Source organism: Mastomys coucha, unplaced genomic scaffold, assembly GCF_008632895.1.
Source record: "Mastomys coucha isolate ucsf_1 unplaced genomic scaffold, UCSF_Mcou_1 pScaffold21, whole genome shotgun sequence".
Lineage (NCBI taxonomy): Eukaryota > Metazoa > Chordata > Mammalia > Rodentia > Muridae > Mastomys > Mastomys coucha.
In genome coordinates, this window is record NW_022196904.1 from 47773748 (window position 1) to 47792718 (window position 18971).

Sequence of the window (18971 nt, forward strand, 5' to 3'; positions counted from 1 at the left end):
GACTTCTACATTCTGACTTCTTTTCTACACTGCTACCTGATATGGACAATACCTTTAACACCCAGTTCCAATGTATCTGTGGAACTGGTCATTGTAGATACCTATGCCAAAGCCAAGCTTGCAGTTACTCACCGAAAACTGTCCTAGCTGGGACAGATTCTCGATTTAGCCAAAAGGACACCTGGGATAAGATGACAGTCATGATGCAGGGAAGGTAGGTCTGGATGACAAAGTACCCGATCTTCCTCTTCAGGTGGAAATGAGCAGTCATGATCGTATATTCACCTGCAAATGCACAAATCAGGGAGATCAGTTCTACCCTCCAGAGCCAGGGTCACTGGCCTTCTCAGAGGAGTTCACAATGCTTCCCCTCTTCTGCCTTCAATCTCCTTACTTGTGCTATTTGCTTAGGTAGCTTGTAGTAGGGGGTGCCTGATTTCTTTTTACTTCTTTTTTTTTATATTTTACTTATGATTTGGTGGGGTTTATTTTGAGAACTTTATACATGAACTCCACCTCATTTCTAAATCTCTCTTCCTGTGCCCTCATCCTAAAGTCATGATATCTTTCTTAATTACTGTTGTTACAGCATGAACACACATGTGTCAGAGATGACCACGGGGATTGGACAGCCTACACAGGAACTTGCCCTTGGAGGATTCTCCTTCTTCTCTCAGCTCCAACTGACCACCAGGAGCTCTTCACCTACGGGTGGGGATTTCTTCTTCCAATGTTATTATGTCAACTGGTGTTATCATATGCTGATGTTATTCAGGCAATCAATACTGTTGATGATTCATGGGTGCAGCTTCCTTATCATATATAGAACACATTTTCTCACAGCAGACTAGGTATCCTGGACTTGTGGGTCTGCTTCCTCTTCCATGATTTTCCCTGGGTGTGGGGGTTGCCTTGGAGATGAATTAGTTGGAGATGGGCATCATGCAAGCTGCTTTTCTTTTTCTTTACCTTCCTCTCTCTCCTTTATTTTCTTCCTTCCTTTCTTCCTCTCTTTCTTCCTTCCTTCCTTTCTTTCTTTCTTTCTTTCTTTCTTTCTTTCTTTCTTTCTTTCTTTCTTTCTTTCTTTCTCTTTTTCTCTCTCTTTCTTTCCTTCTTTCTTTCTCTCTTTCTTTCTCTCTCTTTCTTCTTTCTTTCTTCCTTTCTTTTTTCTTTCTTTCTCTCTCTCTTTCTTTCTTCCTTTCTTTTATCTTTCTTTCTTTCTTTCTTTCTCTTTTCTTTCTTTCTTTCTTATCATTCTCTCATATAATATATCCCAACTCCAGCCTCCCCTCCCTTCCCTCCTCCCAGTTCTCCCAGTTCTCCCAGTCCCACTACCCCTCTCCTTTAGATCCACTGCTCCTCTCCTTCCCTTCCAAAAATAGGAGGCCTCCCAGGGATATCAACCAAATACAGCTTAATAAGATGCAGTAAGACTATGCACATATGGGGCATGAGACATGGGGGCACAAATCCCCATATCAAGTCTGGATGAATCAACTAAGAAGGGCTTATAGGTGCTCACAGAGACTGAAGTGGCAGTCATGGAGCCTGCATGAGTCTGCACCAGGTGCTCTGCATACATGCTGTGGTTGTTTAGCTTGGGGTTTTTGTGGGAACTGCTGCCTTGCTTTCTTAACGGTCATTTCATAAACAAATCTTGTGAACTCTAGCCTCTGAAGGGGCCTTCCTATTGCACCCTTTTTCAGAGAAAATCAGATTTGTGTGTTTCATTAATCCCCAGTCAATCTGTGTCATGCTCCCTACCCCCTCACCACTCTGCAGTTTATAGCAATCAGGATCTGAGGATTTAGCCTTTGCAGATAGAAATCAGGCATCCAGAGCTTTGCTGTGGATGAACACATCCTCCCTATTTCCCAGCTGTTGAGCTCCAGGGAGACAGGACCACTACTCTCTGCCAAGGCCTGGTGCTTTCCAGACCCAGGTGGGGAATAAGGAAAAGCCACAGAAGACACCGATCTGAGAAGCTCATTCTCTCTGCCATCTAGCAGAGACACTAGTGTCCTCCATTGCCCTAAACTGGATTTCCTGGGCAATGCCCCAATGCCTTCTCTGGATTTGCCTGGCTGTGTGGGAGGCAAGTGGAGATCTTCCATTTTTTGCTGAAAATGATGCCGTCCTAATGGTTAACTGGTAAGGAGCTAAAATGGATGGGCAATGGGTCTATGGGAGTGAGGCTTTCTGGATAAGTTTGTGTCTCCCTAGAAAAGGAAGGGATGATTAGGGAAGTACAGGACATTGGATGGTCTGGATATTTCTTCAGTGGTAGTATGTAGCAGATGTTAAGGCTTGAGGGCTAGGCTGCTGGGCTCCTATGATTACAAGTAGAGTCTTGGAGAGACTCTGATTCTCAATGCAAACTCCAGTTTCAGTCTTGCCTATGAGGGCATAGTGGTCTTCTGGCTGTGTAGACAGGGCATTGGCATATTGGAGGCTGCTTAAACCAAAGCCCATAGTGTAACAAGGTTGCTATAGAGGCCCAAAGACATGTACTTATCATGTCAGAGAAAAAGAAACTACAGAGACGACAAGAGGTGAAATACGCTGTAAAGGAGTCAATATGCTCTAAGCAGTGCCTGTACATGCTACAGGGTGGAGTGGGGTGTTTTTTATCAATAGCCCAAGGCAGCTGAAAGCAGCTGAGAGGCTGAGCAGGCTCTCATGTGAAAGAGAGAAACAGGGATAGAGAGGAAGATGGAGAAATGTCTGGTAGCAAGATCTTGTTCTTTTGAAATGATTAAATTTTGTTCCTCCATAACACATGAAGACAAGAAATGCCACTCAAGAAATACAGTAGGATCTGAAATGACTATCTTTTGCCTTCTTTCGGTCTTTCTTTCCGTATTTCTTACTTTTGAGTTACTAGTAACAAAACCGGACAATTCTTTTTAAAATACTATCTTTGTAGAATGCAGGTTGGAACATAGGAATTGTATAAGACTATTCTCAAAGGCAGCACCCTGTGTCAGCACCCCAAATTCTGCTACACACCTTTCATTTTCATAAAACCGGATGTGAAATTATACTTCCTTTACCAAGGGCATGACATCTAAACAGAGACACTCCCTTCTCAGGCTCTTTTTCTCATTCAGGCATGCCCACTGCAATATGCTATTGTTAAGTAGGACCCTGACCTGGTCCACACATGTGATATATAGAAGAGCTTCCTCTTGATGTCTTGGGTGTATCCCAAGTTGCTTGATTGTGATCAAACAGGAAGCTAAACCAAGTCTTCTTTGATGCTCAGCCCACATTGCAATCATGGCTTAGACCATTTTTTCAGACTTTTCTCTCCTATTACATAAACAAACAAGCTGTGTCCCCTGTTAGTCAGTACTGTCACCTGGTGATAGCTTGAGTCATGCTGCCCCTCACCCAAGAGAGGCATGGCCAACTTCAAGGTGGTGCAGGTCGAGTACATGCCTTTGGCCTCACCATTCGTGTATTATCATCTGAAGCCAATACAGACTGCCCTACAGAGACAATAACGTGTGGTTGACTGCATCTGCCTCCTTGTTGATATCACCTTAGCTAGTCTTTTTCTACTGTTAGTTTGATTTCCCACTTTCAACCTCAGGAGGATCTCAGAGATGTTCAGGGAAGGAAACAAGAGGACAATCAGTAGGATGCATACCCCACTTTTCAGAGACCTCCTTGTTTCTCAGGTTTGGGGAAGGATATTATATAAACTGATAACTGGGCCTCCAGATAAAACAGGTACAGTGCAGGTGCCACATAGACTACAGAACCATGGTCTCTCTATTCTCAGGTAATTGCAGCTGGTGCCCCTTTGTCAAGCTACAAGGGAGCCTAGAGGAACCAAAGTAGTTGCATGGGGTCTGTATTCCTACAGCGTGGAACAGGAAGCCGGAGGGGATGGGATGCCCCTTAGCCCCAGGCAACAAGTCAGGCATCTTTACCTGTGCTGGTGCTGATGTTCTCAGTGCCTACTGTCTGCCCCATGAGGTGGTACTGGTTGAGTCTCGAGCCATCTTCTGCCACCACCACAGACTTGGTGGTGCCATTGGTCCAGACATAGACAACTTCAGAATTAGGGTAAGCATCTGTATGGGAAGGGGAAAAAGTGGAGTAAGTGCAGAGTGGTTTCCACTGGGAAAACACAAAGATGCTGGTGGAAGAGGGATCATGTTGAGAATCGACCTCCAGGGCTTAGAAGCATGTAGGGCAGCACCTCTGTGGGTCGGACCCTCCCTGCTTCAACAGAACAGAGGCATGAAATGTGCCACAGATTAAGCCAATTTTCATACATTTTCTCTTTCCACACATTAAAAAAAAATAGAGTCAGCTGACAAGTGCCTGCCATCCTAGCAGCTCTGTGACCTTAAATGTTCACTTATTCTGTATCCCAGCTCCTTCATCTGTGGGATGGGGTGATGGCAGGGTCCACATGTGAGGTTTAGATGACTGCCTATGTACACAGTAACACTTAGCTGAAGCACACAGATCTTCCTCCTACTCAGAACTTTCCTCGTGTACTGACCATGCTGTCCAGGGTAGAGGGCTGGCAGTAGCTCAGTAGATCATATCTGCCAATTTGCCAAAAGCCATGGGATGGAAATCCAGAGATTATCTCAGATTATCATTTTGGGTCAGTCCAATCAAAACCTTTTTCTCAACCTGGAGCCAGGAGTAAATTTGCAAATGAATATAGGACTCAGCTGGCCACTGGCTCTGGCACTGGAGGGAGGGACCACACCAAGAAGGAGGAAATGAGCCCTAAGTGGCAGTTGATAAGAAGAAAAAGACCTTTGTCCACAGCCACATTTAACTGAATTCCACCCCACTCAGAGCCTCCAGACAAAAATACAGCCCTTCCAGCACTATGATTCTTGCCTTGTGAGACAGAGAAATCTATCAGGTGCTGTAGACTTCTGATTATGGGACGGTGAGGCAACAGAAGTGTTATTTTAATCTGCAGAGTTGGTGATAGTTTGCCACACTAGCAGAAATAGAAAATTAGGAAAGACTTGATGGAAAGCAAATCCAAGTACCTCTCCTCGAGAAATTCATGCTCTGAGGAGAGAAAGCTATCACAGGAAAGGCATACAGTGTGAGAACTGGCAGGAAGTGCTGTGAAGGCATGCCAGCTTAGAAGAAAAAGAGGCCTGTTAGAGAATGAGACTGAACAAGGCTTCATTTAGGGTATCTAAGAGACGTTCAGGAGTGACTCTCATCTGGGATAAAGGAAGCTGAAGGACCCAAGGTCCAAGCAGGGCAATCCCTAGATGCCTAAAATAAGCTAGTAATATAACAAAGAGGGCAGGGTATGACAATAGGGCCTTGGAACCACACTAAGGCACTGAACTTTTTATCTGAACCAGGTAAACCCCAGAGAAAAGGGTTTAAAGAAAGTATGTAAACTACTCAAATGTAAGCAATATCAAGATCTATCTGCCTGAGTGAGACACAGAATATAGGAGGGAAAGGACAAAGAAGTACATTCATCATCATAATCATCTTGTTCAGTAATGGAAGGAAGATTAGAAATGGGGGGTGTGTGCTTTCTTAAAAGGCTGACTAAATCAATGTGATGCGGAGAAAGGTTTTCTTATTTCTACTGAGGAGAAACTAGAAGGTGAGGAGAAAGAGCACTAATCCAGGGCCTCTGGGCTGGGAGCTAAGAAAATAGTGAAGAGAAGATCTACTTGGGGTATTGAGAAGGCAGGGGTGCACAAGTCCAGAGTTCCCAGATATGGTCATGGTATGCCCAAGGCATGGGCTAAGAGATTGCCCATGTCATCCTGCAGGGTCTAGAATCTGAGAGAAGTCAACAGCAGCAAGCAGCTACCATACTGGGAGATGCACAAGTGGCTGATGGTGGCGGAGGGATGCCCAAGGACACAGCAGTTCAGAAGCAGTTCCATTTGAGCTTGTGTGTCTGAGCTGTCTGTGACTCCTGCAGTTATACCAGCATATCTGCCCAACACAAAGACTTTCACAGATGCCCCCACGTGGGTGAATGAGCGGTCATAGCTTCAGAACAAGGTGACATGCCCCAACTCCTAATTGCAGGTTAAAGATACCAGCCCCATTCCAGGAGGTAAGTTGTCAGGAGCTAACGATGAGCTACAGAGATGGGCTACAGGGATGAGCTCCTAGGCTAGCCCACTCCTCCAAAAGTATCTACAACAGCCATTCTCCAGTCTCACAGGCAAAGCTACCTGCTTTACTGCTAGACAAGGCTCAGTAGGGATAAGCCAGAGCAATCTGGTGACTGACTTACTGAAAAATACCAAATCTCTGTAAAACCACATTGCAATCCTGACCCTTTTTCTTTGTGCAAATAATTATTCATTGTTGTGACAAAAAAAAAAAAGTGTACATGGCAAATACAAGGGCCTCAGTATTGTGACTCACGGAGTCCCTGTCCTTGCCGAAGTAGTATTGTAAATCTTATATTCTCTGGTTTTATATTCTGGGCTTGCATTAGTTTTTCACATTGTCTATTTTGTCCTGCTAAGTTTTACTGTTCGATTATTTCATGTATGAATATAATGTGTGTTATTCAAACCCACTCCTATTTCTTTCCCTCTGAAACTCATACATTCTCTCTCTCCCCTTCCCTCTCTCTCCTCCTTCCCCTCCTTTCCTCTCTCTCTGTTTCTCTCTGTGTGCCTCTCTCTGCCTCTGTCTCTGCCTCTGTCTGTCTATCTGTCTCGTCTCTCTGTCTCTGTCTCTCTGTGTCTCTCTCTGTGTGTCTCTGTGTCTCTGTGTCTGTCTGTCTGTCTCTCTCTCTCAACTCACTGAGTTCACTTAGTCCTGCTGATATGTGCATGGGAAAGGGACAACCCGCCAGTACATAGGTTGCCTTTCAGATGTCATATCTCTAAAGAAAATTTGACTCTCCCTCTCCCAAAACCGTCAATTGCCAGTGGGCCTTCCCCATCCATTTTTGGATTTTGGCTGGCTTTGTGTTTTACAGATGTGCAATGTGCTAGCAGTCACAGTCCCCATGAGTTCACTTTTGCAATGGCACATCTTTCACATCATCTTTCACAACAATCATCCCACTACCCCTGATTTAGCTAAGAATTAAGCCTTTCTATTCTTTCAGGATGATTTGGGGAGAAGGATGTGTGAAAGAGATGTCTCATTTAAAGCCAAATATTCTAAAGTCTCTTAAAATGGTTCACATTGACCAGTTGTGGGTGTCTGTATTAACTGGTGTCTTTTGCAAAAATAAGCTTCTCTGACAAGGATTGGAAGATGCACTAATAGGATATAAAGATTAATACTTAGGGGACAGTTTATTACTATGTCTATTTAGCAGAATAATAGTATTGCATTCTCCCCTTAGGACCTGTGACCTAACTAACTGCTCATGGGAGTTTGGCCCAGTTAGCAGCACCAGCATGAATTCTTATGGAACAAATCCATAAACCTAATCACAAATGTAGTTGGCTATGCTGGACACTATTTTACCAATGGGCATATCTTGTCGGGTCAATAGTTACTGTAGCTTATGGGGCTCACATCTGGGTAAGACAGTTTAGTATTTTCTCCAACAGTAATGTGCACAACACCTCCCAGCACTGTGGCACATAGGCAGAGGGATGAAGCTCCAAAGTCTTTACCAACTTGATTTCTCAATGACCTATGATTCAAGTATGTGACATCTTCAGAAATTGGTGTTACATCATGCTTTAGAGGTTTACCAAGGGCAAAGACAATAGCTGGTAATGTTTAGGTTGTCTATTGGATCTCACATTGCAGCAGCTTAAAGAGAAGTAACCCATTCCTACCCTGGGCTATTTGTTTGATAGCTTACAATATCTAGGGAGCCACTATCCTCACTTTATAGGGTAAATTCATTTTTTGTTTGTTTGGTTTTTTTTTTTTTTTTTTGGTTTGGTTTGGTTTAGGCTTTTTTTTTTGGTTATTCCAGACAGCCCTGGCTATAGGGTAAATTCATTTAAACCTTAAATATATGTGTATATCTTAGGAAGCTCTTAGTCTTCTGCCTCCCATTTTCAAATCTTTCTAGTGTTAGTTATCCCTCCCATACTCCCTCCACTAACCTGACCTAACATCCTCTACCACACCTAACCCTTTCTGATCCATTGTCCTCTTCTCCTTCATATCTCCTGTTTTCTATTAGCCCTCACTAGAAATTCTGGCTCCATGGGTCCTTTCTAATTTCCTGGCTTTTCTAGGTATACCAATTTAAGCACATACATCTAAAGAGTCAGAGCTGGGATCTATACATGAAAGAATGGATGTAGCTTGTTGTTTAGGTTCTGTGCTACTTCATTACCTTCAAATTTTAGGATCACATCTTGATGAGTAATATTCTGTTGTATATATGTACCATATTTTCATTACCTATTTACTATTTGATGAATATCTAGGCTTTTCTCACTCCCTTGTTATTGTGAAAAAGCAGCAATAAGTATGGGTGAGCAGGAATCTCTTTAGTAGTATACACAGTCCTTTGGGTATACAAGGAAGAGTGACATAGCTGAATCATATGGTAGATCTATTTCAAGCTTTTTAGGGAACCTCCATATTGATTTCCATAGTGACAATGCCAGATTACATTTCCATTAGCAGTGAATAATTGTTCTACGTTCCACTCACTGATGCCAGGATTTGTTGCAATTTTTTCTTACCCATTTTAACTGAGGTAGGATGAAAACTCAAAATAGTTTAATTTGCATTTCCTTAGTAACTAAGAAAATTGAACATTTGAAAAATACTTCCCTGCCATTTATCTTTCTTCTTTGGAAATCTCTGTTAATTCTATGGCACATTTTAAACTGGATTGTTTCCTTGGTGTTTAGAGTGTTGCTGTTGTATATTCTAGAGTTAAACCTATTGTCAGACCTATGGCTGGTAATTTTTTTTTTATTTTGTAGGCTTTCTTTCACTCAGATGATGGTGTCCTTTGATGTACTGAATATTTTTTGTTCTGAGGTTTCATATGTTGAGTGTCAATATTAATCCTGTGATTTTAGTGTTCTATTCAGAAAGTCTTCTGTGCCTATGAGTCGAAATGTACTCCCTACATTGTCCTCTAACAGAATTAGTGTACCAAGTATCATGTTGAGGGCCTTGATCCATTTGGACCTAGTTTCATTCTTCTACACGCAACTATCCAGTTTATGAAGCACTATTTTTTTTTAATACATTTTATGCTTCTCTGTGAAAAAATCAAGTGGCTCTGGGAGAGTGAGCTTATACCTGTGTCCTTAATTCTATTCCACTGATCACTGTCTCTTTTTATTTTAAACATTTTTTGCAAAACACTATTTTCATAAAAATATGCTCAAAATACCCGAGATACAATTCATAGACCACATGATGTTCAAAAAGAAGGAAGACCAAAGTGTGGGTGCTTCAGTCCTTCTTATAAGGAGGAACAAAATATTCATGGAGCAAATAGGGAGACAAAGTGTGGAGCAAAGACTAAAGGAAAGGCCATCCAGAGGCTGCCCCACATGGGGATCAGTCCTATATACAGTCACCAAATGTAGACACAATTGTAGATGCCAAGAAGTGAATGTTAACAGGAGCCTTGATATATATAGCTGTCTCCTGAGAGGCTCTGCCAGAGCATGACAAATACAGAGACAGATGCTCACAACCATTGGATTGAGCATGGGGCCTCCAATGGAGGAATTAGAGAAAGAGCTAAAAAGGTTTGCATCCCCATAGGAAGAATAACAATATCAAACAACCAGACCTCACCCCAGAGATCCCAGGGATTAAACCACCAACCAAGAACACATGGAGGGACCCACAACTCCACCAACATATGTAGCAGAGGATAGCCTTGTTGTGCATCAATGGGAAAAGAGACCCTAGGTCCTGTGAAGGCTCGATGCCCAGTGTAGGTGAATGCAAGGTCGGGGTGACAGGAATGGGTGGGTGGATGGGGGAACACACTCATAAAAGAAGGGGGAAGGGGATGGTATAGGGAGTTTCTAGGGGGGTGGGACCAGGAAAGGGGATAACATTTGAAGTGTAAATAAAGAAAATATCCAAAAATTTTTTTTGATATTTTACCCTCCCCACTTCCTTCTAGATCCTCCTAATCTTCCTACACATCCAACTTTATGCAATGTCTTATTTTTAAAAACACACAAAAGCAAAACAAACAATCAAGAAACACACAAAACCCCCACAAAAACACAAACCAGGAAATCAAGATAAAGCAAGAAAAAAAAAAACAATGAAACAAAATATGGCTGAACAGAGAACAAATTTGATGAAAAGTCTATAAAATTATCACTAAATTTGTTTTGTGTGGGCCAACTATTCCTGGGCATGGGAGCTAGCTATTCTGAAGTGTGGGTAATATATCCAGTGTTACTCCATTGGACAAAACTAATTTTTTTCATTGCAAGCAAATGCAATTGAAGACAGCTTCTTGGTTAGGGATGAGATCTTGTGTCCACTTTTTCCTCTAAGCTCTAGGACCTATCTGGCTTGAATTTATACAGGCTATGCATACTGCCACACTCCCTGTGCATATGGGCATCAATTCTGCTGTATCTGGAAGACACTGTTTCTTTGAAGTCATCTATCTCCTCTGGCTCTTAAATTTTTCTTGCCTCCTCCTTCACAGGATCCCTAAGCCTTGAGGGGAGGGCTTTGCTGAAGACATCCTGTTTACGATAGTGTACATTGAAGTCTCTAACTCTCTGTACATTATCCAGGTGTGAGGTTCTATGTTATTATATTTCTTCTACTGAAAGAAGCTTCTCAGATAAAGAGTGAGTGAGATGCTGATCTATTGGCATAGTGTTATATCACTGGGTGCCATTTTACTGAATGTTCCTTTAATAGAGAAATAATAGTAGGCTCTCCCCTAGATCTATCTAGTCTTAAGTTCTTGGCCATTTTAGGAGTGTCAGTTATGGCTTCTTTCTCACTGAATGGGCCTTAAATCTAGTTAGAAAATGGCTTGGTGCTCCCACAACATTTGTTCCATTACTATACTACATATCTTTCAGGCATGTAACTGTTGTAGGCTACAAGGGTTATAACATGGAGATATTAGTGATTACTTTTCTCATCAGGTAGTGTTCAGAATGCTTTCTAGTATCATGGAAACTAGTCAGCAGGTGTAAAGCTCAGTTAGGTACCAGCTCAACTTCTCCATAGTCCATGACTTATGTAAGTGTTGTCTTCAGCAATAAGGACTTATTACTGAGTTGTAAAGAGTAGCCAATAGCCTTAGCAGTATCCTGATATGTTTGGATGTTTCCATGGGGTTCTTTGGCCAATGACTTAAGAAAATATAACCCATTCCTGGCACAGGAGGTTTTACTTGTTGGAATAAAATATCTACTTGGGGCACTATCTACCCTAATATTTGGAGACTCCATTTAGATTCCTTTCATATATTAATGTATTTTAAGAAGCTTCTGCAGTAGTAAATTTTCATGTGGCTTTTAAAATGAATTTTAGTGTTTTCCCTCCCCATACTCCCTCTTTTATTATGTTTTCCCATGTCTCTCTTTATTTAACCCTTATGTTCCAGTTTACCCTTTCAACAAAAATATATTCTATATATTTCCACTCCTTGAGGGAATCCATGCTCCCTTTCTTTTCTTACTAAGTACCTAATTTTGGTGGCTATTCATAATTTAGCAAACATATTGTAGGCTTAAAAACTAATATTCACATATGAGAAAAAACCTTAATATTTATATTTTGGATATGTTACCTCACTCAAGATGATTCATTCTAGCTCCATCCATTTACCTGAAAATAATTCATTTTTCTCAAGAGTTGAATAATATTCCACTGTGTAAATGTATCATTTTCATTACCCACTCAGCAGTTGAGAGGAATTGAGGCTGTCTCCAATTTCTGTCTACTATGAATAAAACAACAGTGAACACAGGTGAGCAACAATCTCTGTAGTAGGTTGTAGAGTCCTTTGGGTATATGTGCAGGATTGGTATAGCTGGATCTTAAGATAGACCTATTCCAAGCTCCTGAAAATCCACCACACTAATTTCACCACATCCCTAGTATGTGAATATTATTCCCTTTTCCCCATATCCTTACCAGCATGAGTTGTCATTTACTTTATTGATCTTGGCCATTCTTGCAGGAGTGACTTGAAATCTGAAAGTGACCTTTGAAGTGGAAATGTCTGACTTATTAACAAGTAGGTTGTGTCACACGTGGTGTTTTTCTGGAAGCTATCTTGTGAGAGGCCTTATGATGTTTTACTGAAAACAGACACTTGAGAGGGTATATCACTTTTAGAAGATAAATGGAACCCCACGAACAGTGAGAGGACAACACTATATTGCTATGCCATTCAATGCTTTGCTTCTTCACTGGTTTTTGCTGGTCAATACTGGTATTTGCTGGCCTTCACTAGGTAGAGAGAAACATGACAAAGATCTTCTCATGATATTCTGGCTAATTCTGGCTGCTTCCTTGATCCTTGCTGTTTCTCTTGGATTGAGCCTCCACTACTGTTTTTGGTGTTTGAACTGGACTGCTGGTATCCTGAGAATGAAGAGGGGAATTATCTCAAAGTACTAATACTAAACAGGTCCACAACTCCCTTTTCCTATTAACCTTTCTTTCTCCTCTAACTCTGGTTGGTGGGCTAGATGGAAGATTGAAGAGTTTAAGTATTCTAAATAAAATAGGTTTGGAAAAATCTAAGTCTATAGGTTTTACTTTGTATTTCCCAGATATCTAAGGATGTTGGACATTTCTCTAAACATTTTTTAGTCATTTCTATTTCATTATTTGAGAACTCTCTGCTTAGCTTTATATAATATTTTGAACTGGTTATTTGTTTACTTGGTGTTCAGTTTTTAGTGTATAATTCTGTTATATACTATCAGGTATATAAGTGATAAAGATTGTTTCCAATTCTATAAGCTGCCATTTTGTCCCAATGATGGTGCCCTTTAACACACATCATTCCAGCTTCATGAGGTTCCATTTATTATTTGCTACCAGGGTGCTGTTCAGAAAGTCCTTTTCTGTGTCAATGAGTTCAGTCCTATTGCCCAATTTCTCTTTTATCAGGTGTACTGGCTGGCTTTGGGTCACCATGACACAAGCTGGAGTTATCACAGAGAAAGGAGCTTCAGTTGAGGAAATGCCTCCATGAGATCCAGCTATAAGGCACTTTCTCAATTAGTGATGAAGTGGGGAGGGCCCATTGTGGATGGTGCCATCCCTGGGTTAGTAGTCTTGGGTTCTATAAGAAAACAGGCTGAGTGATCCAGGGGAAGCAAGCCAGTAAATGACATTCCCTCCATGGCCTCTGCATCAGCTCCTGCTTCCTGATCTGCTTGAGTTCCAGTCCTGACTTCCTTTAGTGATGAACAGCAATGTGGAGAGTGTTAGCTGACTAAACCCTTTCCTCCCCAACTTGTTTCTTGGTCGTGATGTTTGTGCAGGAATAGAAATCCTGACTAAGACATCATGGTATGGTCTTATGTTGAGGTCATTAACCCATTTGGAGTTGAGTTCTGTGCAAGATCTATTCTCATTCTCCTTCATGTAGATATCCATTTTGACCAACACTATTTTCTAAAGATGGCTTTTTTTTTTCAGTGTGCATTTCTGGTTTCTTTGTCAAAACTCAGTTCTCTATAGGTTTGCATACTTATGTCTGTGTCGTCACTTTGATTCTTATTGATAGACAATGTGTTTTTATGCCAATGCTACACTATTTTTATTACTATAGTTCTGTAGTAAAATTTGAAATATAAGATGCTGATAACCTCAGCAGTTGTTTTATTATTAGGATTGTTTTAGTCATCTTATTGTGTGTGTGTGTGTGTGTGTGTGTCTGTGTCTGTGTGTGTGTGCATTTCCATATGCAGTTGAAAGTTATTTTATTTGTTGAATTTCTATGAAGAATTTTGGTGGGACATTGATAGAGATTGCATTAAATCTGTAGACTGCTTTTGATGTGATGATAATTAACACAATATTATCCCTACTGATCCTGATTAGGTGAAATCTTTCCATCTTTTGGTGTCATCTTTCTTTCTTCAATATCCTAAGGTTTTGATTACAACTTTTCCATTTGTTTGGTTAAAGTTATCACAAAATATTTTATATTTTTGAGGTTACAATGAAAGGTACCTCTCCCTTGAGTTCTTTCTCTCTGTGGTTGTCATTTGTATATATAAAACTTACTGATTTTGTGTGTTAATTTTGTACCATGCTACTTTGTTAAAATTGTTTATTAACATTAGAAGTTTCCTAGTAGAGTTTTTAAAGTTATATATTAAATAATATAATTTACAAATAAAGATACATCAACTATTTCCATTCCCAGTTGTATACCCTTGATTTCCTTCCTTTGTCTTTTTGTTCTAGCTAAGGTTTTAAGTACTACATTGAATAGGTATAGATAGAGTAGACAACTTTGTCTTGTTCCTGATTTTAGAGGAAGTGCTTTTTCAACCATTTAGGTTGATATTATTTGTGAGCTTGTTATATATTCTTGTTATTACATGGAGGTATGTCCTATGTATTCTTAGTATGAACGAATGTTGGATTTTTTCAAAAGCATTTTCTGCATGAGTTGATCATATGGTTTTTTCAATCTGTTTGCTTATATGGTGAAGTATGTTTATTAATTAGTGTATGTTGAACTATCACTGCATCCTTGGGATAAAGTCAATTAGATTTTGGTGGATAATCTTTTCAATGTGTTCTTGGATTCAATTAGTATTTATTCAGAATCTTTGCATCTATGTTTTATGACATATTGGTGTATAGTTTTTGTTGCTGTTTGTTTGGTATTTTGTGATTTTAGTATTAGAGCTATAGTAACCTAATTTAAAAATCATGCAATGTTCCTTCTGTTTTGAAGGATATTTGTGGAATATTGGCATTAATTATTTTTGAAGATCTGGTAGAATTCTGTATTAAATCTATCTTGTCCTAGAAAGTTTTTGGTTGGGAGACTTTTAATTGGTGCTTCAATTTCATTTATGTGTCTGTTTAAATTATTCATTTGATTATGATTTAAATTCCATTATATGTATATTCATGTATACATATATTTGTATATATATTATTTCTTATTTTATTAATTTGTATCTTCCCTCCCCATATTTTAGTTAATTTGCCTATGGGTTTGGGAGTCTTGTTGATTTTCTCAAAGAATCAACTCTTTGTTTCATTGATTTTCTTATTGTAATTTTGTTGTTGTTTGGTTTCATTTCATTGATTGCAGCATTGAGTTTGAACACTTATTGCTATCTACTCCTTTTGAGTGTTTTTTTATTATTTTATATCTTTCATATGAACTCTACATTTTATGTGAACATTTAGTACTATGAACTTGCCTCTTAGAACTGCTTTCATTATGTCCCATAAATTTGGATATATTATGTTTTTATTTTCATTCAATCCTAAGTTTTAAATTTTTCTTCTTGATTTCTCTCTTGACCTATTACTCATTCACTATGGAGTTGTTCAGTTTCTATAGTTTGTAAGCTTTCTATTGTTTCTTTTTTGATTTCCATCTTTAATTTATACTGTTAAGGTAGAATGCAGGGTGTTATTATAATTTTCATAGATCTATTGAGACTTGTTTTATGTCAAATTATATAATTAATTGTCCAATTATATAATTGAAGAAAGATCCATGAGCTGCTGAGATGAAACTGTATTGTTTTGTGTTTGAAATGTTTTGTAGATGTCTTCTAGGCTACTTGATTTATGATGTAATTGAACCCCAGCATTATTTAGTTTTTGTCTTGATGATCTGTGTATTGAGGGGCAATGGGGTATGGAAGTCACCAATCACCCATTATCACTGTGAGAATCAATATGTAAGTTGCAGCAGTAGTTGTGTTTCTTTCATGAACTTGGGTGCCCTTTCGTTTGGTCTATAAATGTTTAGAATTGCAATATCTACTTTGTGGATTTTCCTTGGGTGAGTGCCCAGTATTCTAACTCTTTGGATTACTTTTGGTTTGAGGTCTGTTTATCAGATATTAAAATGGATTAGCTTGCTTTTTGTCTCCCTTTTACATGAGAGATTTTATCCTTTATTTTTTTACTGGTTATTTTATTTACATTTCAAATGTTATTTATCCTTTATGTTGAAGTTAAATTTCTTGGATACAGAAGAAAGACAGAGCCTGCTTTCTTATCCAATCTGTTAGTCTATGTCTTTTTAATTGGATAATTAAGACCATAGGTATTGAGAGTTATCAACAAGCAATGTTTACTGATTCCTGTTAATTTTTGTTATGGTGTGGGTTTTTACCACTTTTGATATCCAGTCTTTGATAATTTATATCTTGTGTCTGCTTGGGTATAGTTAATCTTTTCAGACTAAAGTTTCCTTCTAGTGCCTTCTATAGAGCTGCATTGGTAGACAGAAATTGATTAAATTCAATTTTAATGTGGAATGTTTATCTTTCTCTGTCAATTGTAATTGATAGATTTTTCTGGGTGTAGCAGACTGGACTGACATCTACAGTCTTTTTGAGTTAGCAGAACATCTAGATAGGCCTTTTTGGCTTTCTAAGTCTCTATTGAGAAGTCATGTGTTAGATATTATTTGTTTTTTTCCCTGCTTTTTTAAAAAATATTCTTTCTTTGTTCTGTATGTACATTTACCTTTTTGAATTCTTTGGAATTCTATATTCTTATTGCACCTTTGTAGGCACCTCTTTCTTTAGATTGGGGAGATTTTGTTAAAAAGAATTTTGTTCAAAATGTTTTCTGTGCATCTGATGTGTGTTTCATCTCCTTCTTCTATCCATGTCACTTGTAGGTTTGATCTTTTCATAATGTCTCAAATTTCCTGGATGTTTTGCGCCTGGGTAATTTTTCATAATTAACTTTTCTCTAACTGATCTTTCCACTTATTATATCTTGTAATCAATACCTGAGATTCTCTCTTGTATGCCGTATCCTCTGTTTTTTATACTTACCTCTGAGGGTTTATATTTGACACCTTCAATTATTCATTTTTTAGTTTAATTTGTTTGTATTTTCAGTAGTGATTTTATTTGGTCAATATTCTCATGTTCTAGATTGCTTTTGTTTGTCATCGCATTTTTTGTGTTTTCATGGAGCTCATTAAAAATTTATTCATATCCTCTTTAAAATTCTATTTACAATTGATATTTTGAAATCCTTGCCTTGTGCTTCAGAAATACTATGTTATTCAGTGTCTACTGCAATAGGGTTATTGGTTTCTAGTGGAATTATTATTATCTTAACTTTTAGTTTTGCCCTAGGATCTAGGAGTCTGGAAGTATGATGGTCAAGGTGTTTCTTGGCATTAACATCTGGTCTTGTTTTTGTTGGGTTGGAGTTTCAGTCTTCAATTGCTGTTGCCCTCTCTGCATGTAAAGCAAGTGTGTTGGCTGTTGGGGTTTCTGTTAGAGAATGCTTTTTAGGGTCAGCCAGTGAAGAAAAGAATGGAGATGGGCTAGAAGGAAAGACTCAGAGTAGTCTCAAGCAAAAGCTATGGAGACTTGGTTCTGCCATCAAGAGGTGGAGTCCTCAGGGAATGGGGTAAAGTGAGAGGAAGCGCTCCTGAAATCAGGCTGCTATAGGATTTACAAGTACATCTGTAGAAAACATAATGGAGAACAAGAAGGATAGTGTGAATCTCCTATCAGAGTCACAGCCCAGTGTGGCCACTGATGTTCCCTGGTACAAAGTGTTGCTGCATATCAGCAGCTGACACAAATCAATGTAGTAGTACTAGGAGAGGGGGTTGAGAGGGTCAGTGGGAAAGAGCTAAGCTAGACCCCCATTAGTGTGCTTTCTTATGCTAAGAACAACGCCTTGCTTTTATTACTATCTCTTTGTTACTAAATCTCTTTGTTATTTGAAATCAGAGATTGTGATGCTTCTAGCAATGTTTGCATTGTTTGGGATTGTTCTGTATAATACTATTATTTTTTTGGTTTTGTTTTATGATTCCCTATGAATTTTGAGATCTTTTAAAATTTCCATGGAAAATTCTGTTGGAATTTTGATACAGCTTACATTGAATCTAGAGATTTCTTTTTGAAGTATGGCTACTTACAGTAATCCTACCAATAGTATAAGAGGTCTTTGTTTTCTTCTGGTATCTTTTTTTCTATTTCTTTTGTCAGCATTTTAAGTTTTTAATTGTACACATTTTGATGTTTTGAGAAGTCTGCTGTGGTATTGGGTGTTTGAATACTTGGTTCCTAGTTAGTTCCTGTTTGGGTAGGACCAGGAGGTATAGCCTTATTGGAGGAAATAAGTCAGTGTGTGTGTGTACTTTGAGGTCTTAAAAAGCACAGACTAAGGCTTCCACCTAGATTCAAGCTATCTGCATCCACCCACTGGACGTTTTGCACCCTCCACAATCATACTCCGTACCCAGAAGGCCCATGTTTCCTTCAGGCACTAGACTGTTCCATATTCCTGAATTCTGCATCCACATGCTTCTCGGGATCTTATAGATTTAAGCTAGGTCACACAACCAGTGACTCAGCCTTGTCTTGTGATCACCACTTTCACTGCAGAGAAGTTCTAGGCTTGGGCCAGTAAGCTCCCCACGTATCTGCCAAACCATAGGACACTCCCATGCCATAACCAACTTTTCCATTCAGACCTATATACCCTCATGCTTCCTGCTTGGAACAGAAGCACCCATCCTGTATATCAACCAAGCCCTTCCCCCACATATTGTTTGCTTTATTCCACCCAAGCCATTTCAAACTGCTAGACCCAGCACACGTACACCTGGTCTCTTCTCCTCCAACATGCTACATTCATAAAAATTCACAACTAACAAAGAAAGTCCGCATGCCCAGATTGTGTTACCGGCTTCAAAATATACCAGTTCTAGAGAAATGCTGGCTAATGAGAATTATCTAGATGAACTCAATGACACAGGAATTAAAAGAAACAATCATAGCCGGGCAGTGGTGGCGCATGCTTTTAATCCCAGCACTTGGGAGGCAGAGGCAGGCGGATTTCTGAGT

At 39.3% G+C, this 18971-nt stretch overlaps 1 protein-coding gene across 5 annotated transcripts in view; it reads right to left on the reverse strand.

The window, feature by feature from the left end:
• Positions 1-18971, reverse strand: part of Gabra5 (gamma-aminobutyric acid type A receptor alpha5 subunit) — a 106354-nt gene that overhangs the window by 10823 nt on the left and 76560 nt on the right. For all 5 annotated transcript variants that reach the window (XM_031386831.1, XM_031386829.1, XM_031386830.1 and 2 more), the window contains 2 exons: positions 3939-4082; positions 133-285 (listed from right to left, as the gene is read on the reverse strand). In XM_031386831.1, coding sequence (XP_031242691.1) covers positions 133-285; positions 3939-4082 — 297 coding nt within the window. The remainder of the gene's footprint in view (positions 1-132; positions 286-3938; positions 4083-18971) is intronic.